Source organism: Anas platyrhynchos, chromosome 8 (genome assembly GCF_047663525.1).
Source record: "Anas platyrhynchos isolate ZD024472 breed Pekin duck chromosome 8, IASCAAS_PekinDuck_T2T, whole genome shotgun sequence".
NCBI classification, from domain to species: Eukaryota; Metazoa; Chordata; class Aves; order Anseriformes; family Anatidae; genus Anas; species Anas platyrhynchos.
Window position 1 is genome coordinate 36,706,985 of NC_092594.1, and position 24,050 is coordinate 36,731,034.

The 24,050-nt window shown below is 41.3% G+C and overlaps 1 protein-coding gene across 9 annotated transcripts in view; it reads left to right on the forward strand.

The window, feature by feature from the left end:
• Positions 1 to 24,050, forward strand: part of PATJ (PATJ crumbs cell polarity complex component) — a 145,917-nt gene that overhangs the window by 26,763 nt on the left and 95,104 nt on the right. For all 9 annotated transcript variants that reach the window (XM_038183227.2, XM_038183228.2, XM_027462630.3 and 6 more), the window contains 7 exons: positions 40 to 116; positions 2,884 to 2,940; positions 4,382 to 4,516; positions 6,976 to 7,140; positions 8,848 to 8,976; positions 22,740 to 22,949; positions 23,823 to 23,936. In XM_038183227.2, coding sequence (XP_038039155.2) covers positions 40 to 116; positions 2,884 to 2,940; positions 4,382 to 4,516; positions 6,976 to 7,140; positions 8,848 to 8,976; positions 22,740 to 22,949; positions 23,823 to 23,936 — 887 coding nt within the window. The remainder of the gene's footprint in view (positions 1 to 39; positions 117 to 2,883; positions 2,941 to 4,381; positions 4,517 to 6,975; positions 7,141 to 8,847; positions 8,977 to 22,739; positions 22,950 to 23,822; positions 23,937 to 24,050) is intronic.

The following is a 24,050-nucleotide window of genomic DNA, read 5'->3' on the forward strand; positions in this document are numbered from 1 at the left end:
AAATGTGCTTGTAAATTTAATACTTGCTTTCATATTTAGGAAGAGTCCCATTTCCTCCAGCATATGAGCTGAAATCCAAGTGGGAAAACCTGCTGGGACCTGAATATGAAGTTATGGTATGTTATCTTTCAATGAACTACACTCATGTATGTGTTGTTTTTTTGTGTTTTTTCTTTTTTATTTTTTTTTAATTACACATCTGTGAGCTTATCATTACAGGCTGTTTATAGAACAGCTCAGTGTTTGGAACAGATCAGTAACATCAAATTTTGCTTCCATTAACATCAAGGCTGAAATACAGAAATTGTATAATTAATATATTTTAAAAAACTGTTTATATGGATACTATTGTTATATAGAAACTAGACAAAAACAGGAGTATAAAAAAAATCAGCTGTCCTTTTAAATCTACATCACAGCAGCCACTTAAATCACAAAAATAACACATCTTTTCATTTATGATCTGTTTGTTTTATTGTGCACTGGGAAAAAACGGCTCAGAGTAGAGCTCCCATGTTTCATGAAGAATCTTACGATCTTATTAGAAGAATGAAAGAATGATTTTCAAACATACTGGGAAAATAGCAAGTAATTCAAGGTAGTGTAACTTTATGGTGCCAGTGCCTATTAGATATTTCTTCACCTCGTATTAAATGATTGCTAAGCAAAAGATTATTTTGATGAACTGTCATAAGGAGTTGACTGAAATTGTAATTCAGTACTGCTTTTCAGGGCTGCGTTAGCCAGGGAGTGCAGATAAAAGTCTCCAGCCAACGCTCTTTCTGAAGCCTTAAGGAATTCTCATTGCCACCACCAAAATGCCCTGTTTGTCTTTGCATTGCTTGTCCAATTGATTTAGAGACACTTATATTTACTACTCGGAGTAGCCATCATTCCAATTGCTTGCTGGAAGATTTAAAGTAGCTTTAAGAATTGTCTTGAGAAACTTGCTTCTCTTCTTTCCATTAGCACTCCTTTAAGATCTGAGGTTCGTATAAGATTATGTACATGATGTAATAAATCTGTTTGGCTGCCCACTTCAGTTGCTTGATATTCCCATCCTTGCATTTCAGGAGTCTGATATTTCTTCCCTTAGCACTATCGCGCTTCCCGCAGAGGACGAAAACCTGCTTAGTGTGTGAAACTGCCTGATCCTAATTCTTCTTGAGCTGCCGCCAGTGGGATGGCAGGAGTGAGAATCATAACATCGTTTCTGTTGGAAAGGACCCTGTAGCTCAAGTCCAGCTATCACCCAAACACCGCCAAGTCCGTGGTGACACCGTGGCCCTGAGGGCCACCTCCATGCCCCTCTTAAATCCCTCCAGGGTCTGTGGCTCTACCGCTCCCCTGGGCAGCCAGTTCCAGCCCCTAACCACCCTGTCTGTGAAGAAATGCTTGCTAATATCCACTCTGGACCTCCCCTGGCACGAGTTGAGGCCGCTTAGTGTTAATAGTTGTTAAAATGTTAATAGTTGGGCCTGTTAAATAATAGAAGGAAACTGTTATGGCAGCCTGGTTGGAAAGTCGGTTTTGGGTTCTTCCGGGTTTTGTTATCTGAGCCTCCCTCAGGTCGTGCTTGGCTGTGTTTGTAGCAGCGTTTAGCTTGAGTTCAGCCTGCTCAGCCCCTGTTCACACTGCTTCGCCCCTACACTCAGCTCCCTGAACCTCCCCTGAAGGTGACCGCAAGTTGGAGTCCTTCCCCCCACTATTCCCGAGCTGTTTGACGAGAGGATTTAGTGTCACTCACGGCCTCTGTGTTTCCGATCCTCTGTGGCACCAACTCAGGGAACGAAACTGAGATCCTGCTGAAGTGGAAGGAGACCCTAGGAGCCCGTGTGGGGATTTATGGCCGTGTGGTATCTGATGCCAAGTACCTAACCGTGAAGAGCCAAGCGGAGGAGTTATCAGTCATAGATTCATTTAGTTACAACTGAACAGACACCAAATGGATTCTGTCTTTTGGGAAAAACACCCTCAGTACTGGAAAACAGGATGCTGGGAGCCTTATATAAAGTTAAGCTGAAAGAAAAAGCAGAGATGTAACATTGCTTTGTAGATACTTTGTTAAACTAGAAACTTCAAAAGGAGCCTGAAGGAAAACAGTTACCTGATTTTTGCAAGGCTATTTATGTTTCGAGTTCTAACAAGTGTAGCAATCCTCCCAGACATGCTCAATTTCAGTATCCCAAGCTCCAACCTTGGGCTGTGGATCACTATAGATTTCATCTCACTACAATTAACATTTGAATAAATAACCCTCTAAGGTTACAGATAAATTCTGTTAAGGAAGAACATTGCAAGAAAATTGGTGGTAAATGTTATGGTTGTTTTATTCAAATAAATAAACTAAAGGTATACTGAAGGGATTTCTTGTCTGAGTTCTAAATGATCCATTTTCCATTCAAATTTGGTAATTAAAATAATGTATTTCAAGCCATGTTAGAAACATGCTGCAAGAGATTGTGGTTTAGTCTAGATGGTAGATGGCTGTTCTGTAGCCTGAAGTAATAACAATTTAAGCTATCGTACTTTTCAAATTCTGATTGGCGAGTTGCTGTGCGTATTTGTGTCAAACATAATGGCATTTTGTGCTTATACAGGATTACTGGACTTGACTAAAATCGTCGTTCAGACTTCAAGAATAGGATAATGTTAGGGTCTGCTAATAGTGCATAATCACAACATTCCTAAATGTAAATGTTGTGCATCTAAAACACTTTTCTGACACTCGCTTAAAATTATTTTGCATCAATATGACTTTGTTTAAATATAGCTCTTTTTTTTTTTTTTTTGGTGGTTGTTGTTTTTTGGTCCAGAATTGACAATTCTGGTAATGTCCTTATTGTCCTGCTGTTGAAAAATGTTATGCTGTACAATTTTTAGGTTGTGAATGTGGATATGCCCATTACGGATGACTCAGAGCTCCAGAAGTACTCAAAGGTATGACTTGCATGATTTCCTTCATGGCAGAATAATTCCAGGAGGGCATGATTCAAAATTCAAGATTTGTGTATTTCAGAAATTTTGAGAGGTTCCAGCTTTCTGTCAGTCTTGCTTTTCCAAAAGAGGCTGTCCACATCCTGCTTATTTTCTGGACCAGTCCAAAAGTTTTTCATAGTATGGGCAAATGCACCTTAAAAAAAAAAAGAAAAATGCACCTTAAAACAAACAAACAAACAAACAAAAACAAGAAAAAAAAAAAAAAAAAAAAAGAAAAAAAAAAAGATGAAGCTTAAAGGATATACACATGTAAGACTCAAATTGTCAGGTACTTAATTGTATTAAAATACAGTTATGGAATAATTGTTGAAAGTCACTACAGGATGGAGCAGAGGTTGAAACTCTGCTAACAGTGTTGTGGTCCTGCAGAGGGATTTGCCATAATGATCCTGTCTTGTGGTGGGGCATCCTTTAGTTGGAATCCTTTAGTTGGAATGGTCAGAGCTGAAATTAATTTCTGTCTCCTGAAACTTTTGATAAATGTTCCTGATACGTATGTTAATGTTGTGCAGAACAAATTTTTGTAAGTGATCCACTTGTATGCTCATGGGGATGTCTTAGTGAGGAAAGGCCACAAGCAATAATCAAGCAATGGTTGTGAGGAAATGCTAAGGATCGATGGCTTACTCCTTTGACTTGAATATTCAAAATAAACTGGGGAAACCAAAGGAGAGTGAGTGTTTCAACTTCAGTAATAAAAAGTCAGAAAATTGCCAACCTGAAGAATCAGATACTGCTGATTATCTTTACCTCCTCTCCCCAGATTGCCATGATTCCTGCTGTCTTTTCTGGATAAGGCATCACTTTTATGCTAGTCTTCCTAATACAAAGACACTCATGACTGGAGGCTTCCTGGAGGGAGGGAAACAACCTGAGAAAAGGCTAACACAAAGTGATTCATTTTTACATTGCAGAAATAAGGATGCCAGTACTGTTAGATGTTTGCAGGGGGCTCTTCATGGATACTTTTTTCTACCTCCAAAGTCGTGTAGATCCTCAAGGAACAAGACAGCTGGTCCTGTTATTATTGACCTAGTATAAAGTGGTGATGATGGAATTTCTGTCAGCTTTGTTGAAACTCACCTTTTGGGTAGGATAGACTTTAGGTGGTACTCGTCTTCCCTACATTTTTTTCAGTATGCTAACATTATTTAAGAGTACAGTGCAAATTGCCTTTTCCCCCAAAGGACTGACAGGTTGTTTTGACTTGTGCAAATGGTTTACAAAGAGAAATGATAGACCCTTGTGCTATAACACAGATGAGGTCAATTGAAGATTTAATCATCCCACTGGGTGTTTTGTTTCATTTGGCGAGCTGTTGAATCTCAAATGTGTTTACATTATGGTAGATACAGATGCATATTGCCTCATTTTTTGACAGCTATTACCCATCCACACTTTGAGATTAGGAGTTGAGCTTGACACGTTTGATGGGCATCATTACATCTCATCAATTGCTTCAGATGGCCCTGCTGCAACACTTGGTCTTCTGCAACTGGAGGATGAACTTCTAGAGGTAAAAACAAAACAAAAAAAAGCACTAATATATTCTTTAATCCTTCTTTAAAAGACCCGTATTAATTTTCAGTTTGTCTGCAGCATGTGCAGTAATTAAATTAAAGAGCTGATTGTGGAAGCAGCTAGAGCAGTGCTTTGGAAGTCTGACAGTTGTTTTCTTCAGTATTTCATTCCTCCTTTACGGACAGAACGGTGGCTTCCTGTGACCTCTTAGTGACTTCATGCTTTTTTCTGAAGTGTTTAATATGATTATCAGGAATCATAAGGGTAGAGAGAATGTATTGAATGTACTTGTATCTGTGATCCTTCAGCCTTTTGAGCAATTTAGCATTAGCTTTTGCACTCTGCATGGTGGGTAATCTTTCTTAATATTTGTCACTTCTAAAAAATTTACAGCAGTCTCAGAAAGAATGATTCCTGTTAAGCATTATAACTTAGTGGTTGAGTGTTGAAAGACAGTCGTGTTCGAGGTAGTATATCGGTTTGTTTAAATATGTATAAAGAGGTATTGGGACACCTTTGAAGTTACCAGAATCAGGCTGGACCCATCAGCTCAGGAAAAATAGGCAATTAATAGTATTAAAAATATGTTACCTGTTTTGTGTGTATATGTATAGCTGTCAACATCTCAGCCTGCAGATAGTAATTAACATTTCCTGTTGAACACTGTCTCTTAGTGGAATGTTTTGAATTTGAGTTTTTTTAGTGGATGCAAAGAACATTTAATTGACATCAGTGGGAACAGAATTAGGCCTTCTGAAAGATTAATTTGGTAGCTGCACTGCTCTATTGCCTTTACTTGTTGTTCACCATTTAACATCAAAAATTTATACTGATATAAGACCTAAAACATTTTTTTCAGTTATCACTTAATGGAGGAAATCTTGATTCCTGAAGGAAGGGATTAATGGAATGCTGAAAGTGTTGTTTAAATTTCTTGGCCACTAAACAAAAAATTGTATACTAAAAGCAATATGCTAAAGAGTGCTATAGAGTAACTTAGGGAACATTAATTGTATATATTTTAAACAATTCTACTTATTACTGTGTGTTTACAATTAAGTTCACAGATACGTTCAGACCTAGTGAGCATACTTTTTTTTTTCTACTCTGTAGCTGGAAAAAAAATAACCAACAAAATAAAAATGTGCTCCAGGGCTAAAGCTATGTATGCCAGGTTTAGCCCAGAGTGTGTTTTTGCAGCCAAGTTATAAATCCCTTTAAGTACGGGTTTGCAATGGAAAAAGTGACAGCCACATTCCCCAAACAAGCAGCTCTACCTGGGCCTGATACAGTTGGGATTAAAATGTGATCAGTACAAGAATTTTCTTTAATATGCAGAGGGTTGAATGCTGATTATTTTTAATGATGTGTTTGAATTATGATAGAAAGCATGGTATTTTCTTTTTTTTTTTTCTCTAGTTTAAGCTAATTTCATTGTGTTCTTTTTTAGGAGTAAATTGCTTCCTTGTGTCCTAGTTTTGTTAGTTGAAATTTCACTGACTCCTATTTGATAGTGCAAGTAACTACAGGGCTGTGGTAACTGAATGGGGTATTTGGCACCTTGTGTGTTTAGAGGCTTATTTCTGGCAGCTTGAAAAGGAGAAATGGGAGTCCCCAAGTCTGCTTGGGAGTGCACAGTAGCTCTTCTCCATCAATCACAATATGCTGAGAAATGCTGGTAACTTTCCACCACACTGCCACTCTCAATGCATTAAAAAATCCTTACGCGTAGATACTTCTGTTTAAATAATTAACTAATGGATTAGCCTGATAGCTCAGCAGTTGCTGCAATTCTTACAGGAAAAAAATGTGGCAGTTCATCTTACCATGTTGGAGACGAGCTACACCACTTTGAATTTTCTCCTTAGCTGGCTTTTAGGAGGAGAGAAACTCCATGTTTCTCAGTAGTATAAGCTACGTTTACACTGTAAAAAGTAGGAAGAAAAGATGGGGAAAAAAAAGAAAATGATGTCTAAAGTGAGATTGCAGTGTGGTCTTGCACAAAACTGAGCCCATGTAAAGCACAGGGAGATCTGTGGTTTCTTGGAAATTTGGAAAATAGAATTTTTCTTTTTAAAGTCCAACAAATGAGCCTAATGCTAAAAAGAAAAAAAAAAAAGCCCATCAGAGAAGCAGGTGAATATGAAATAACAATGCCAGGAAAGCTTTGGAGTAGAAAAAGTGGTGAGCAGAAGAGTTGTAGGGAGCTGAAGAGAGCAGAGACGTGATGTAGCAGAAGTCACAAGATCTTGCAGATGAAGTTCAACATTTATAATAATGCATGTGTACTTAAGAAGCATGTGTTAATAAAACTATACAAGCTTTGCTGGAATCCCTTGGTAAAAGTAGATTTTCATATGCAGTTGGGAAAGACAAATAGACAAAAATAATAAAAGAATCTGGTTGACATCCTTTTAAATAACTTAGTGTGGACGTGTTTTGCCTCCTGTGCAGGTAAATGGAGTTCAGCTGTATGGAAAGTCACGCCGTGAGGCAATCACTTTTCTGAAAGAAGTGCCACCTCCTTTTACGATGGTTTGCTGTCGGCGACTTTTTGATGATGGCAGTGAGTCTCTTTTGGATGAACCCATTGTGGAAGTTTCACCTCCAGAACAAAAGGTAGACTTCTCACATCATTCAGTTAGGTATAAGGACAACAACTTTTGCCTTGGGAAAGTGCATGTTTCTGAGAGACAGAGTTTTCTTTTGTTGTTTGATCCAGACTTTTCAGCAGTCTTAACATTTCTTAAAATATATTTGTAGTTATACAAGTCATTTTTGTATTCAGTTGTCATGTACGGCTACCTTTAGGCTTCTAAGTGACTTTGGGCTTGTAAGTGGCTGCTGGTGTTTCGTTGAAAGATGGTTCATGTTTGCAGCAGTGTTACTTTGACTGCAGTTTATACAGGTTGGTCATGAGAAACTTCGTTGTACTATAAATACAAGGTAGGTAAATCACCAAGCTAGCATGCTGACTGTGTACATCCCATTCATCATTCTTACACCTAATAGGTGAGTGGGAGCTTTGAATTATACTAAATCACATCCTTGCTGCCATTAGCTGATTACTTCCATGTTCTGAGTAGTTTTTTTTATAGAACTGGAAAAATATTAAGTTTAATGTTTCTTTCCATTGCAGAAGCTTTAAAGTCTCAAACTAGAGCTTGATGCTTGTAACGGTTGTTCCTATTTATAAAATGTATTTACACCTTGATTTCTCATCTTCTCTGATGTAATCTCCTGTAAGCTAGGATTTCTGGGAGGAGAGTTAAACATGAAGTATGGACATCTCATGGAAGAGTAGGGTGCACAGTACCTTGTTGTAAAAGGCCCTTTGTGTTGCAGATACAACTTGATCCAGTGTGGGTTTTTGATCCTGCATTTTAGAGAACATTTTCTACATGCAGACTGTCAGTTGCATATCTTTGCCATAAATCAATACAGGATGAACAGAGGTCACGTTTTCCATAGAGTAGTTTCACAATATTTCTGCTTTCTTTTGACAAAATAACAAGATGGAGCATGTGTGTGAGGGGAAAATCCTTCCTTTTGCATTATAGTAGTGCTCTGTGTGGTAGACATATCTGTCCAAAGAAATGAAATTAAATGTGTGAAGTTACAGTTGTAACATTTTTTCTTGTGACATCATATAGTGACAGTTTGTAAAGATTGTATTGGTAAACTATCATGTAGGTTAGAACATGCATTTTAAGTTAGACAAAAAAAGATGCCTTTTTGGAAGATGTGTTTATGAAGCTGTTCTGAACAGTTAAATTGCGTAACTATACCTCTTTCACAATTTTTTGATGAGGTGTAAAAGAAAGAAACTGTTTTGTTTGGGGGGGGGGGGGGAAGATAGCACTTATAGTTACAATTTTAGAGATTGTTGTCTACATATTTAATGCCACAAGTGTCTGAACATCTCTCTAATATCTGGTCTTTCCATAAGCTGACTGTGACTGGTTAAATCTTTTATGCTAAGACATTTATTTTTCCTTTATGCATCTAATGGGACAGCTGAGGTTCATCAACATGTAACAGGTTAGTAATGTTGCTATGACTAATTTGTCTAATACGTAGGTATTCATATGCCAGGTTGGGCTGCAGTGCTCAGAACACATAGGCATAGGAGCAAGGGAGTATACAAGGCAGCAAGTTGGAGAAGGTACCGCTATCTAAAACTGGATTAGGTGTTCAAAGAAGTTGTAATTCAGTAAAAGGTCATATTTTAGGGCATGTATTCCCCATTAATAATAACCAAACTTTTAATAGTGCTTGTAAAGAACTCCAAAGCATAGTATTTGAACTAGAGTTTTTATTTTTCAGGTGAAACCTGAGGAAGACATTAATCCTGAAGAAGAAGAAGGGGAATTAGCATTATGGTCTCCTGATGTGAAGGTTATTGAACTAGAGAAAGACAAAAATGGCTTAGGATTCAGCATTTTAGACTATCAGGTATACTTTTTGTATCACTAAATATTAAAAATTCCTTTGATCCTTTGTTTTATATGGTGCCTTAAAGTGTTTTGTGATGTTGATTATTGGGTCAAGTCATCACCTTGGAGCTTTGGCCTCGAAACTCCGTAGGGAAAAGTAATTTATTTCTAGGCCAACTCTATAAAGTATAGTGTGCAGCTTATTCAAAACTAGTCTGATTATTGACTGCGATAAAGTGCAAAATTTCTAATCAAATTCTGCCTCATAACTCTGAGTTTAATGGCTAAATGTTGGGGGAGTTGATTTTCCTTGTTTGTTTTATTTTGTTTTAACTTAGAATGACTTCTCGGGTATGAGAGTGCAAGAAAACTTTGTTAGGTATTGCAATATCACTTTTTATGTACCATATTTAATTATTTTTTTTCTTTCTGCCCTCGCTGCCCCAGATCACTTTTATTTATAAATGCAATGCTAGTCTGCAGTCTGTGGTCCTGCTCAAGTCGTGGAAAGATTCACCATTTCAGGCATTGAATCAAGCCATAAAAGCAAAGCTATCTGATTTCAAAGGAGAGTTTATGAAGTTAAAGTATTACCATGACTGCCCTTCACAGTCAAAAGGGAATGTCAGGGCTCACAGGTGAATTTGTGTCACAAACTTAAGTTTCTGTAAAATATAAATTTGCTTTAATAAATTGCTTTAATGTATTAGTATAATAGTGATCGAAGAACCTAATTAACAAAATTTTCAGTTATGCCTCCCTGCTTAAACTATTAAACTAGCATGCTGGAGATGAAGGTAGAATTTTCAGTATTAAAAAAAAAAAAAACAACCTTTCAGTAGCCATTTATAGCTTAAAAGTGATTTGTCCAAGAAGAATCACTTTTGTGCATGTTATATGCTTAATTGTTAAATTCTTTAGAAATCAACAGAAAAGTGTTTAATTGGAGGAAAATTCTTCCATAGTTAATCCTTCTTTCCAAAATATTGGCTTCAATTGAATGTATAGAAACTCAAAATCTGAAATCAGAATGAAATGTTAATTTTTGTAGTCAACAGGGTATATTTTTTAACTTCTAACCATCATACTTGTAAGGAAATAAAACAGTTGGATCACTCTTCATAATAATATACACATCACATCTGAGTGCTGCCTTAACATTGTAGTTCAATAAAATGTATTCAACTGTTCTGCATAAATGTCAAGTGATATAAAATTCAATCATACTTTTGATACAATAGGACATGAATTGGGGGTGAATTAAAGTAAAAAATATCTGAAGTATTATGCAAAACCATTAATTCTATATTTTACCAGTGTGATTTAAGATTACTGAAAATAGATCCTGTTAGTCATTTTCACTGACACATGTTGTGTTACAGTGCCAGCTTTACTGCAGAGTTGCTAGGAGTCTTTACAGAGCAGTAATACACAGATTTGCTTTTAAGTTCTCATATAATCAGAATTAATGAAGGCTTTAATAACAGGCTTTTTATTTACTTATTCACAGATGCAAATACATGAGCAATGTTGTGATACTTTCTGCTAAATTTAAATATATTCTAATCAATTCTAAATGAGTGGTAAACCACTTAATCTCAGATCTTTATAATTTCAAGACAAGATATTTGTGCATAAAGTATGCTCTTTTGTTTGGGATTTGCCTCTTAGATCTTCTACACTTTTTATCATCTGCAGATTAATTTTTATATAGATATCTGTGGTTGTGTGTGCATTCATGTAAATATATCCATCATATTCTTGAGTGCAGCGCAAAGAAAACAAGTAATTGTCGGTGCTAGATTAGAGGGGAGGAAAAATTTGTGTGGTTACTGGGAGACTGTTCAGAATTGCTAAAGCAAGTTTGCTGAGAAACACAAAATTACAGTGAAGTTTATAATTGTGGTTTAAAGGATCTGGATATCCAACTCTGGTTTTGACTCTTTTTTTTTTAATTACCCTTTTAAAAAATAATGAAAGCTTTGAGCCACGTACTCTTTGTTTTGTGAAAAGAGATTCAAGGCTTCTAGTGGCAAGTACACTGTTTGCACTTATATCCACTGTTCATCTAAAAAAAATCATAGGATTACTCAATGAGCAAATCCGAGATGAATATGCACGTGGCTTAGCTTCATGCATCTCAGAGAGGTGCATCAGTGACAAACCAACCCTTCTAGACTCCCATTAGTGTTGGTGGAGGCAGGGTTGGGAGGGAATGACTTTTTGAGAGGTGAGTCTGAGAAGGGCTGTTCTTGGTGCTGAGGTTTACACTCAAAGTGATTCTCTCTGTTTGTTATAGAAGCTTAAGGAAACTTTGGTGTTAGGTGCCCAGCTCAGAGGGGATGTGAATATTCTGGGTTGCACTACTGGTGTATACCAGCCCATTTCAGTCACTGCTTGTGGGGGACTGGTGACTGTTATCTGCAGTATTTAAGAACCCCTGAAGCCTGCTGCTCCTCCAGACATGCTTGCGCTGGGGTCTGCTCTGCCAATGAGCAAAGCCAGATGTGCTGCAGAAGTGGAAGAATGCTAATTAGACACTGGGCTGCTCAGGGTGCCCTGCAAGTATTTTACTACTGCGTTCTCTGAAGCATTTTGAAGCACAAGGCTTTTCACCTTTCCATCTTAATTTTGATTATAGGACACGGCGTGGTGCTGAATGTTCTCCTAGTATATCATTAATGCCTTTTGTCATCTGTTTTCTCAAAACGGACAGCATGCTTGGGGTAAGGGATATCATGCTTCAGTTGTCTGAAACACTGCAGTCCCCGTGTCATGCTCTGAACAACCAGTATTAATGAAAACTCTTAGCGGGGTAGAAGAGGCATCGGAGTACTTAGAAAACTGAGTGCTGAGATCGAGAAATTATTACTCTGGTATATGAATTTTTAATGGGCTGTCTTTCTAATAATGTTTCATCTATCAAACAAATGATAAGCATATCCCAAGTGGCTTACAGGATATTCCCAGAAATGCACAAGCATAATTCCAATGCCTATATATTTTAATGAACTAATTACAAATTAATTATACCAATTATGCTAAATCAATGGTATTGCTGCTTTGTCCTGTGTTTTCTTTTGTCCGTGTTGAGGGATTTAGGCGCTCAAAACAGAGCCTTCTCTGTTATTTATTTATTAATTAAGGCCATCTTTGGAGGGCTGTTCAGGTGTTCCTAAAACTTTGGGATGCCATTAGAGACCTAGAGTAGACATAGCCTTTTTGTCATGACAGGGTTGTATTTGTGGTGTTCAGCTTCACAGGATCACTGTGTATAAAAAGATCTCTCTACCTTTTTGCTGAATGTCTGAATTTCTAAATACTTAGCAGGAAATGTTAAAATCTTTGAAACTGGCTCCTTGCTAGCGAGGCTAATACTTGCTGAGGGGGGAGGTAGATGGGAAGGGCTGATCTCTGGCTGTGTTTCTTGAAATGATTGCTTTCAATGGATTTATTTTTTTTCCCTTCCCACCGTGATGGCTTATTTAAATAACGAGCGTCGAAGAGGCATTAGAAAGAAACCTTCTGTGTATTTTCCCATTGTCACTGCTGTGTTGGGATCTTGTCAAAGCTCTCAGGCAGGGCAGTGCTTTGCCTTGATAAAGCCTGGCTGCCGGGCCCGCTGAGGGAGGCTCGGCCTGCAGCCCACTTTCGGTGGCGATAAGGCCTCGCATCGTGCCACCAGGGACCGAGCAGCAGCCTCCTGGTACGGCTCCACCTCAAGCAGTGACCTTCCCCCCCCCCGGCCATTAAAAAGGTGTGCTGCTCGGTCCTCGGGCCAACTTCTCTCTGAAGCAATATACTCTACCTCCCGTAATTTCCTTGTAATTTCACTTGGAGGAGTTGCTCTCTTTTTCACCTCTTAACTAACTTTTATGTGGTGTTGCTGGCACAGTTAGCGGCAAGCGGGTTTTGATGGTGAGTGAGGGACCCGGCGCGCAGCTTGGAGAGCGCTTTGGGATCATCTGTGATGCAAAGAGCTACGCCAGCGGGTTTGAAAGCTTCCAGCTTGTTGGTAACTTTGTCTAGCCTGGAGCTAAACCTCCGAGCCTGCAGTCAGGAGCTGAGCTGTTGTTATTGAGACCAGCCCCTTTTCGTAGAAAGAAATGAAGATGGAAGAGGGCACGGTGTGTCGGCAGGTTAAATGCAGGAGAAATGCCGAATAAAAACGGCTGCGGTCCCAGGGGGTGAGGCGGAGAGGGAAGGAAAATCACACAAGATGAAGACTTTAAGAGAGAAAAGCGATCCCATTAGTGTAAAGGGTACTTTGTGTAGCCCTGAAACAGTGTTTAGCAAAGACCTGGTGCACGCAGGCAAAGGGATTCTGTCAGTGCTGTTTTACAGAAATATCGGAAAAACCACAGGTAGCTGAGTCGCAGATTTCTTGAGGCAGTATTGACCAGAAGGCAACTTGAAGGGCCTGATGAGCTTTTATCAAATTAAACAAAAAGCTGAATGGACTTTATTTGGAGCTTAATTTACTGTGCTTTGAAGTCGGAGTATTTTAAAGCAGCTGTTTTAAGTGTGTGAAACTAGAGAGGACGAGGCTTGGAGTGGAGGGGGCTGACATTTGACGTGGCTTGTAGGATCGCCTGGGAGATGCTGTGCTTGGAGGGCAAGTCCCCGAGCACCCGGCTGCCCCAGAGACCTTGGGGGTCAGGAGCTCACGGGGCCAAGGTGGGTGTAAATACCTGCACATCCCTGCAGGTGGTACCAGGCACGGCCACACCAGCACGTCGTGCTACCCAGACCCGAGGCAGCATGAAGCGTGCCTGCCTTCACCTCCCGGGTCAGTGCTTAGCGGGTTTTTCCTGTGATCTGGCTACAGGGACTCCACAGCTGCCTTATTCCTGGGGTTGTCTTCATTATCGTTATTTCTTTTTCTCGCTGTCGAGCTGAAGTCTTTCTCGCTGCACATTCAGCAGGTTCTGTTCTGCCCTTTTCCCAGGGAGCATGGGAAACGAGCGTTTTCTTTTTTACAACAAAATCGCTGCGCGGTCATTCACAACAGGAAGTGAAGCAATTTAAGTGTCTCCAAATATCTTTTTTTTTTTTTTTGCTTCTTATACCCCAAACAAACAGACTCCAGATGTAGAGTTACAGCAAAGCAAACTGTCTTATTTGTGGAAGGTGGTATCCGGCTAGATTTTTTTTTCCTATTTTGGACTGTCCAACAGCGAGATGCGGGCTGGAATGTTTGGACAAGTCGCTGCCTAAACATTTGCCCTCTTGTGATAATTTGAGCTTTGTCTGTCTTGCGATAAGTTTGTCACGAACAAAGCAGCATATTCATGTCCTTGTTAAGCACATTTTCACCTGATCATGTGATGGAAACCTGTGGCTCACTTGCAAAAGCGGCACAGCTGTATTAAAAAGCAGTTTTACAATGGCTATCAGCTTGGTACTGGGGAAACTGATAAAGGCAGCTTTTCTCCCATCTCTACAACCCATCCACATTCATTAACATCAAAGTTCTGTAAGCCTCAGTACCGACTGTGTTGGTACTCATCTCACGGAGGATTTGCTTCTCTCCCCCTATGGGAAAGTTCTGCATCCTTTAAATCATATTAAGCTGCTTCATTTGTAAAATGATTCTTAATAGTGTGCCATGTATTGAATTCAATGTAGCTTTTTGAAAAATTCTCTTGGAGTTCGGCTTAAATACTACTTTTCAGGACTGAAGAGCTGGTGAATGCAGCCGAGCACATTCCTGGTGAAGTTTCTAGGATGTTCATGATTAGTGGTTTCCAAACCTCAAGACAGCAGCACTAAAGGCGTTGGGAGAGCAGAAACCACGTTAATAAGAAATCAAAGAGCCTGTGTATCTCAGCGTGAGGTACAGACATGCACAGGAATACAGTGCTTAGGTAGAGAAGCCGAAGAACTGGGATGCAGAAAGGCACTTTAGGGCTTGGGCATGCCCTGAAGTTGGGCTGGAGGGAATCAGCAGTCCGATTTGGGGCGAGAAGGTAGGAAGGGATCCCGTGCATGGAGTGGCGTGGCGTGTCCTGGGGGTGATGCTCCTGCACACAGAGCCTGTCTGTTGTGAGCTGCAACAGCCACTGCTGGGAACAATACCTGCGTGTGCAGAGAGAGCAGAGTGTTACTTAGAACATCTGGTTTGCTTTGGTTTGTCACATATCCTTGAAGTAAATACTGAGCAGTATTATTATTAACCTTTAGAAATGTTTTCCCTGTTCCCCTGAATTCTACCAATCTGGTTGTTCTTTTTCATTTCCTGCTAGAAAGAATAGCGTTTAATAAAAACAAAAAACCCCAAACCAAAGAAATTCATTGTTATTCCACAGATGTCTTCTGCCTGCAAGAGAAGCAGAGTATTTAAAGGGCCAAAACTGTAGTTAGGGTTTCTACTAAACACTTAGGAAATCTCACCAAGGGTAAGATAATGTAGATGAGACCAGAGGAAACTATGTGATGGAGGGCTGCTTAACTAAAAGCTGTGCTAGCCTTTTGGTGAGCACGTGGAGATGGTGGAGCAGCGGGCACGTAAAAGCTCAACCCAGCCAGCTCCGAGTCTTGCTGTGAGCTGATGAGATCGAGGTGTGTATTGGTGCTGCTGGATAAGTGTGAAGAACTCTGAATGCTCCTGGAAGCTGTGAGGTACTCAGTTTTCCTAATGCCTCACCCTTCTGGGCAGTGCTGCTCCCCAAATCCAAATAGTACGGTTGCACTTGGAGGTTTTGTCTCCATTCTCCCTTGGTTTTCTCAGTAGCCTCAAAATTCCCTGCAGCCTTTTTCTCATCCTTCTGTCTTCTCCACCATCCATGCTGTTGCCAAGTCACTATTTGCTACCACTTGTTGGAGGAAAAAATCAAACAAACAAAAGACTGAAAATAAAACCTACCACCACCAGCCAGTCCTGTCTCCCTACTTGTCTTTTGAAGCTCTTCCTTTAGCAATTTTTCCATAATTCATGTCTTTTGCTCTCTAGGATGCAAGGTCTCCATATGGAGAACTCTACTGGGTTTGACAACGTGTGCTGGGCTTCCACGGGCTGTTAACAGGGCTGAGGTCAGGGTGCCTACCTGTGGAGCTGCCTGCTTGGCTATCCAGGTGGATTTTTGGATTATCCGGGTGGATTTTTAGTTCAGGGACTGTTTGAATCCAAAAGCTGGTCAAGCTCAGAGCGTGCATTAAGCCCGTTGGCTGCAGGTTATGCAGGTTATGACTCTTTCCCTTGGCACAGTGGTATTTTTCTCTGTTCCCACACATCTCTCTCCCTTTTATCTCATCACACAGTGGCTTTCTTCCATTTCCTTATGAGTTCAGGGTTTTTTTTCCCCTTATCTCAATGGCTTTTCCCTGTAGTCAGCATTCAGTGTGTTGTTTTTTTTTTCTGGAGATGGAAGTCTGAAAGTCTGAGGTATTAGGAGACTAATGAATGTAATCCCTGTGACTTTAGCTGTGTTGAGAGCAAATATGAAAGGTGGATGAAACCTCGGGTTGATTGAAAAGTTTGATAAATTAAAAGATAGCGACGTGCACATGAGCCCACCGCACAGTGCCGCTTTCAAAACTGCCGTAGTCGGTGCCTATCTTTCATCTTTTTTATTTGAGAAGAACAGCAGTGAGCAAGCTCTCATTCTTCTGGCCATTCCCTGGGGACACTCGTCCTGGGTGCGCCGCAGAGGAGCTCCGGCTGTGCCGTGCCCGCTGGCCCCAATGGATGGATGGACAGACGGATGGACAGAGCAGTCACTGGCCACAGGGTTTGTTCTTGCTGCAGGGCACCTGGATGACTTCAGGTCACTGGTGGTGAAAGCCCACTGTGGGAAACCCCTGGAGCCACCTCCTCGTATTTTCCCATTCTCTCTTCTCCTTTGGGTGTGGCTCTGGTTCACTTTTTGTTTTTTCCCCCTCTGTGGATTCCTGCTTCTTTGCTGACACTTCCCACAACGGAGGTTTTGATTAATGCTGGCTGTCCCCTAGAGCTTCTGCAATGCTTTGCCTTATTCCTTCTCTGCCGATCGATAAACACTTACGTTTTATTTCCAGTGCTTTGCCTTACATCACAACAAAGTTCAGCCTTCTGCAGTCCTGCTCGCTTCAGTCTCATGTGAGTGGAAGCAGCAGAAACAAGTCTCAAACACTTGGTGTTTCAGCGTGCTTGCCCATGGTATCTTGAATTCCCTGGTGGTTGGCTGCAGTGTGAAGCACAGTGGGTGTAACAAAAAATAACTGAGAACTTACTCGGGGATGGTTTGGGGTTTTTTAGGCTTTGAGTACCTTTGGCAGTTCTGAAGACCAACTCCTGTAAATCTGCAGAAGTGAATGAGCAGAAGGTTTGAACTGTGGGTCTCAAGCCTAAATTGAGGCCACGTTAAGGAGGGGATTGGGGCTCACTCAGACCTGGTTCCACCTCTTCTCTGTTCAAGTATGGAAGTAGTTAAGGGCTTGGAGAAAGGTGCAGGTTGGTTCTGGACTCCTGCACCCAGCTGGCTGCCGGTGCATTTGTGGAGGGGGTCCTGCAGTGCAGCGAGTGGCACTTGGCAAAATGAGGGCCGGGATGACTACTGGGAGTAGTTTCATTACCCTGAGTGTACAGGTAAATGGTTTCATGCACTTCCTTCTACCTGACAGAAAGATGAACATCGCAGGCACTCGTCTGGCCCTTGTAGCTGTTGCTGTCTGTGCGCTCCTCGCGCAGCTTGCTGCAGTGCTGTGCGCGGAGTCTTCCAGTCTGCTCTCGTACTCGAGTGCAGACTGGAGAGTTTTAAATATGTATATGTATGTTAGACCTGGAAGTGGTCCCATGCAAAATGTAATGAAGCTGGGTTGCTCTGACCTCTGAGCTCTAACATGTGTTTGTTTTGGCTCTCTCGCCGAAACCTGCAGTATACAAATTGGCACTTGTAAAATTGTTCAGATAAATCAAAATTGGTACAGGGAAAAAAAGTTTCAAACTGTTTCTTTTGGGATTCTTTGCCATGCTATTTTTGATGTGTGTTTTCAGAGGAGTGTTTGTGTGGCAGCAGGCAGTTTGTTGCTTGAAGAAAGCTAAAATATTCTAGGAAGTCAGGCGAGCTGAATTTAGATCTTGCACGGTGCCAAAACTAATATAGCCTGCGAGTGAGTGAGAGTGACTTTGTGCAGTAAATGTCAGTCACCCGCGGCTTTGTCTTACATTTTCATATGAGCCTTTAAAGAAGAAAAACACAAACAAAACCCCAGAAAATGTGGTAGCTGCTTACATCCAGCCGAGTCGCGGCACCGCCAGCCCCCGGCGCCCTGCTCCTGGCTGGGTGCTTGGGGTGGGCGCCCTGAGCTGGGCCGGCCTGCAGTGCCCTCTGGGGGCTGCTGCAGAAACCTCTGCTGTCAGAGACTGAAATCATCTTAATTTTCTGGTGTGACAGAGGTAATCCATGCTGGTTGTATTTCCAGACTTGTGTCCTAAGGACAGCTCACGGAGCGTGGATGCTGGGTGCTGGCGGCGAGCGTCACCGGTGGGACCCGGACTTGGAGCCGCAGCAGGGTTACGCACCGGCAGCAGTGCACGTAGGACTCTGTTAACTCCGTGCCCCTGGGACTCCTAACGTTTTAGCACATCTCAGGTTTTTAAGAGACTTCGTACCGCTCCAAACACGGGGATCCCAGAGGCAGCAACTGCAGTGGCCCCTGCCTGACTCTTTGCGCTGCTAAATGAAGCCAGAACAAATGAGGCTCTGAAAAGGAGGAGAAAAATTTGACACCTGGCCTCCAGGAAACATTGGTGGATTTTGATGAGGAGCGGTAGGGGGGAAGGGAAAAAAAAACTCCGGTTGAGTGCAGTTAAATATACGGTGTGCTAAGTGTGAATAAATTGTGACTATTTTGAACAAGTTCATATACTCCGTGGCTGGCTCGAGCACAAAGGGAAAGACAACAGCCACAACGTGCTGCCTTCTCCAAGGGTAACCTGGAGGCCGGCATCCCGGGCTGCTGCTGCTGCACAGCAGTGGTCAGCTTTCATTATTCATACAAGTTGCAGGTTTTTCTATCTGTAATCCTTTTTTTTTCTTTCTTTCTTTCGAATTTGTATCAGTGCCTTGTGAGTGAGGAGTTTTTTGGACAGCCTTACTTTCCAGTGCGATTTCCTCTCCTCGTTGTTCACGAAGGGTTCCTTTGTGCAGTATGCTGAGGTTACAAGTTCCTTGATAAAGGTACCAGCCCCATTTCAGGCCAATTTTAAGAGGACACTCTTAACACTCTTAACACTCCCTCCTTGCTGTAACACAGGCTTTTGTGGGAAGATAACTGCTTCAGCTATCCACCTGGAGTCCCCGCTGTATCCCAGCAGAGTGCCCTTACTGCAACATCTCAGCGCTGGGCTTGGGGACAGGGTTTCTTCCCAGCCTGGAAACTGCATCCAAGTAAATGGACTCTCTGCTGTAAAGCAGACTGAAACACAGACCTCGACAGCTAGTGACTAAAAATCATGATTATCTGGCTTAACAGAAGGCAAGTGAAATAAATTAGGAGCCTCAGGGTAGGCGCGTGCAGTCCCAGTCAGCGTTGTTCAGTGACCTCGAATGGCTCTGGCGGGTCTCTTACTGTGGAGGTGGCCCCAAAGCCCGTCAGGGCACTCCAGGGGGAAGTTGTCTCTTGCACTTTGTACAGAAAGTGAGAATCTGGTTTTCAGCTGGCTGCTAGCACTGCTTGTCCAGTTGTACTCACTGTTTACAAGACGTGAATGCGAATTTAACGGCTGCTGTCTTGTTTTAGCAGGTGGTGTTCCTTAGGGTGCGTTCGAGTTTAAACTGTAAGGCAAGGTTCCCAAAAACCATTGCTGCTTTTGTTTTGGTAAGAAAAGCACGGTGCGACCCACAGTGGCAGTCACCCTCTCGTTAAGTTACAGAGATACGTGTCGGTGATTACACCTTGAAATTCGGTAGGTCTCTGTCTTCACATGGGGCTTTTGTTGCATCCCTCCCGGCGGTCGCGTTGTGATTCATGGAGCTGGTAACGAACATGTGGGGCTGTTACAGCACTGCCCGCATTAGAGGCTTAACCCCGTCACCATGCAGCCTGCATCGCTCTTCTCTTCCTGTACAATAGCTCCCTCTGCTTGAAACCAGCAGTGAAATTATAACCTTTGTTTTGTATTTGCCTGATCAATGGATTTTGATACAGTTCCCTTTCTTGAGCAGATTTCTTTTGCTGCTTTTTTTTGAAGCAGTTCTGACACCTGACTTAGGCTCTGCATGAGATGTTGCATGGTGGTGCTGCTCACCCTGCTGCTCTCAGCCCTTTACTGTGCAGCTGCGTGTGCTTGCAGGAACTCTTACTGTTCTCCCTGTTAACATCAGGACTACAGTTGGCTACTTTTACAGCTAGACGAAATCTTACCAACACAAGCTGATTTATTGATGCCAAAATATTTTGATTTTGGTGAAAACTTGCATGGAAACAGGACTGTTTGTCATCAGAAAAGGGGTGGCTCAGCCACTGGCCTTAAATATCTGTATAGGAGAAGCTAATGGTGGGATTCCCATGTCCTACTTCAGCGATTCTATCTGGAACCAAAAGGAGAGAAGCTTTGGATCAGGTAGAGCAGGGATTTGAGCCTGGTTCTCTACGTTCTCAGCCAGTGCCATAATTACCGGGCCAGCCATTCGCTTGCAAACCTTTGTCAGCTTATCTGCATCAGTAAGGATGAGTGCTGGTTTTGTTTTGTTCAGGTTTTTTTAATCAATATAGCCAAGGCAGCGAAAGTCATAGGAGGAAAGCTGTTGTGTCAGCAAAGGTGCAGCTTTGCTGAGAGAGCGTTCACCCATTTAGGGAGCCAGCATGAACCTTGCTTGCCATGGCAAGATGAGCCAATGATAAGGAAACTTGCTGGTTTGGCTCTATCAGCAAAGCCTTCCTAGTGCAAGCAGTGCCCTCCTCGCTTCAAAACGGCTGTCCTAACGTGATCCTGGTTTTGCAAAGAAGTCCAAAGGGTTATTTATGCATTGGAGCAAAAACAAAAATGGAAAACCTCTCAAGAGTCTGTGTCAAATGGAGCATTTCTTCTGTGCTCAGCCGTCTTCAGGGTGGTTGGGCACATGGGTTTCTTGGTAAGGCCAGGCAAAGCTGCCTCTGGACACAAAGGGCAGCAGTAACTTTACATTTTCAAAATGCAGAGCTTTTAAAGCAAACTTTCATATTGTTTTTACTTCTTGGAACCCTTTTGTACATTTCCAGACTTTGTGCATTTGTTGGGGTTTATTTTTTGCCTTCTGGTAATTCCCGAAGTGTACACAATGTGAATAGCTTGGCGTTTGAAACACATGAAATCCTTTCCACCCTGCGTTGTACAAGGTACAACCTGTCGGACAGCCGAGCAAACTGGCACTCGTTCAGTGGGCAGAACAGCAGAGGGAAGTTCCTAGGCTTGGTTTTCGGGGTATGATGCTGGTAAGGAAGCCTCTTCCCTACGATGCTGACACCCAGTGTTTGTGAAGTTTATAAAATGATGGGGTTAAGCAGTAGAACAGCAGAGAAGTATTACTAGCACGTATTACTTGAATTCAGCCTCAGCGTGGCTCTTCCTGCTGAACTCTAACTTCACTCCTCTGATTTCAGCCACTTTGCAGATATTATGTTCATTGCCTCATATGTTTGTACATACCTTAAAAAAAAAAGTTCTCTTGGAAAGCGGTGTATGGTTGTATAAAAATAAGGAGTGAAAAAAAGCATTCCTGTTTTCAAATTAACACTGAGGTGTGAATTCATGGTGGTCTTTCTGATTGGGATTCTGCAGTGTTTGGTCCCTCCCATGCCCTGAATACTATGCAGGTCCTGAGGGAATAATAGTACGTGGTTATATTTTTGAAGACACAGTGCATACAAGGAACGTTTCTGAACTTTGTGAGCACTCAGGGGGAGGAGAAAGAGGATTTCTGATCTTAAAAAAAAAAAAAAAAAAAAGACTTCTGAGTGTCTTTCTGCCATATTGTAATAATTTTTGATTGTTTCATTGGATGGAGGATGAATTTTTAAACAGCTGAATGTGTGATAGAAATGACACAATTATGATAGAATTAACAATGCGAAGGTGAATACTGGAAAAAAAATGTGATGAAGTGACTGTCTTTTCAACAGTTTGGTCTCTCCAATGTATATGATGTTGTCTACTTCATATTTCTCTGTCTTCATCACTGCAGTGCTTTGTGTCCTCAGTAATGAGCTTAGTTGCTTTTCTGGTGCTGATCCTCTCTTCTTTCTTAAGGAAGCTTCATGAGTAGAGAAAATTTCTGTAAGTTGTCCTGCAGATTTCACAAAGCACCAATACTGCAGTAGTTCAGTGAATGTATAGTGCTGATTCTTGTATGTTGTAGTTTTAATTCTTAAATTTAGTAAATTAATATTTTAAATAAAGTTTCTAATCTTGTAGTGATTTTTAAAACCATTTTTGCTGCTATGAAGCTGTCGAATAGCAAGCAGAATGGTTATTTTATGTAACGCTAGCACATAGCAGGCTGGATGGAGGGCTGTGGAAGAGTGCCAGTGTTGTTTTTCTATTTGCAGGTTGGCCTGGCTGTTTCGCCGTATGTTAGAGGAGGGCAGGCAGGGCATCAGTCAGCTTTAGAATTAAAAATTTCTTAATGGATTAGGCAAGTGACAGAATATCTCCCTACTGCAAACCTTTCTTTTTGCAATCTGCAAACCATGACTATTAGTGGACAATCCTTTTTAATGTCTTAGCAAACTTCTGTTGAGTAGAATAAGATGAGGAACATGATTAACTGCTTTTTATCTATTCAGAATAACCATTGCCTTTCTGGGGATTTTTTTTTTCAGGATCCCTTAGATCCAACAAGAACAGCCATTGTGATCAGCTCTTTGGTGGCAGGTGGAGTAGCTGAACGTGGTGGCGAGCTTTTACCAGGGGACCGCTTGGTCTTTGTCAATGAGAAATATTTGGACAGCGCAACTTTGGCGGAGGCAGTGGAAGTATTGAAATCTGTACCTCCAGGAAGAGTTTCTCTTGGAATCTGCAAACCTTTGGTGGTAAGGACTGCATTTTTTTTTCTGTCTCATTCTGTGACATGTAGATCAGGTTGCTGTATTTTGGGGGAGAAATCCATATGCATGTGGAAAGCTGCTAATTTGCCGTGTGTGCACCTCGGATATGTGTTGGGTAGCTGGCAAATGGGCAGCTCTAAGGCCTAAAGGCCTGATGAGAAAACTGGTGTTTTCAAACTCTGTCTGAAAGACCATCCAAATGGAAACAGAAGGGCAAACTTGGGTGTGAACTGGCCTTATGTGTAGGTGTAATGTGGTTCAAGCAATTTGACAAATTAATTAAATATGTGCTGAAGTCCATTTCACTCTGAGACACTGCTAAGTCCTTGCTTGAGCTCCAGTTGCATCAAAGAAATTTAATTTGTTTGAAGTCCAGACTGTAAATTCAAGTAGAATTTCCTTTTTTTCTGGAATCAGGGCTTTGGAATAGGCAATAGTTTACTTGTGAACACTGCAGTGTTGTTGATCAAGGGCAAGCAGGTAAAATTAATTAAAGTAAAGCACAATCCAATAGAAAGCGCTTGCAGCTCAAACTGGTAGCAGAGGGGGGAAATAAGAATGTAGGATGGCTGTTAAATAAATTCTTTCCTTTTCTTTAAAAAAAAAAAAAATAGTGCTATGTCATTGTTTTTATCTGTCTTTCCTCTGCATTTTTTAGCAGTATATGTACTAATATCTTGAAAAGAACAGCTTTTATTCTGTCTTCTCCAGTGGTGACTTTCCTTTTTATCATTCAGTAATTTTTTTTCGCCCTCTTTCCTAATAGCTGTTTTTCCTTCTTCCCTTTTGTTTGAAAAATGTGAGCTTTTAGTTCTTTGTTTTGTTTTTCTGACTTACCATTTTGATCACCTTTCTTAGGGAGAAAACAAAGAGGAACAGAACATGCACGGTGTCGATACCAGAAGCATTAAACCCAGCCCTGGATCTCCAGAGCCAACAGATAATTTCTCAATAATACTTGAAGCACCACAGGTATCTGGTTATTCTTTTGGTTCAGCTGAAGTTTATAGGACAGGAAATAATGTTTTAAAGTCAGAAGACAGCGTGCCCTTCAGATAAGATCATAGATTTCAGTATTGGATATGC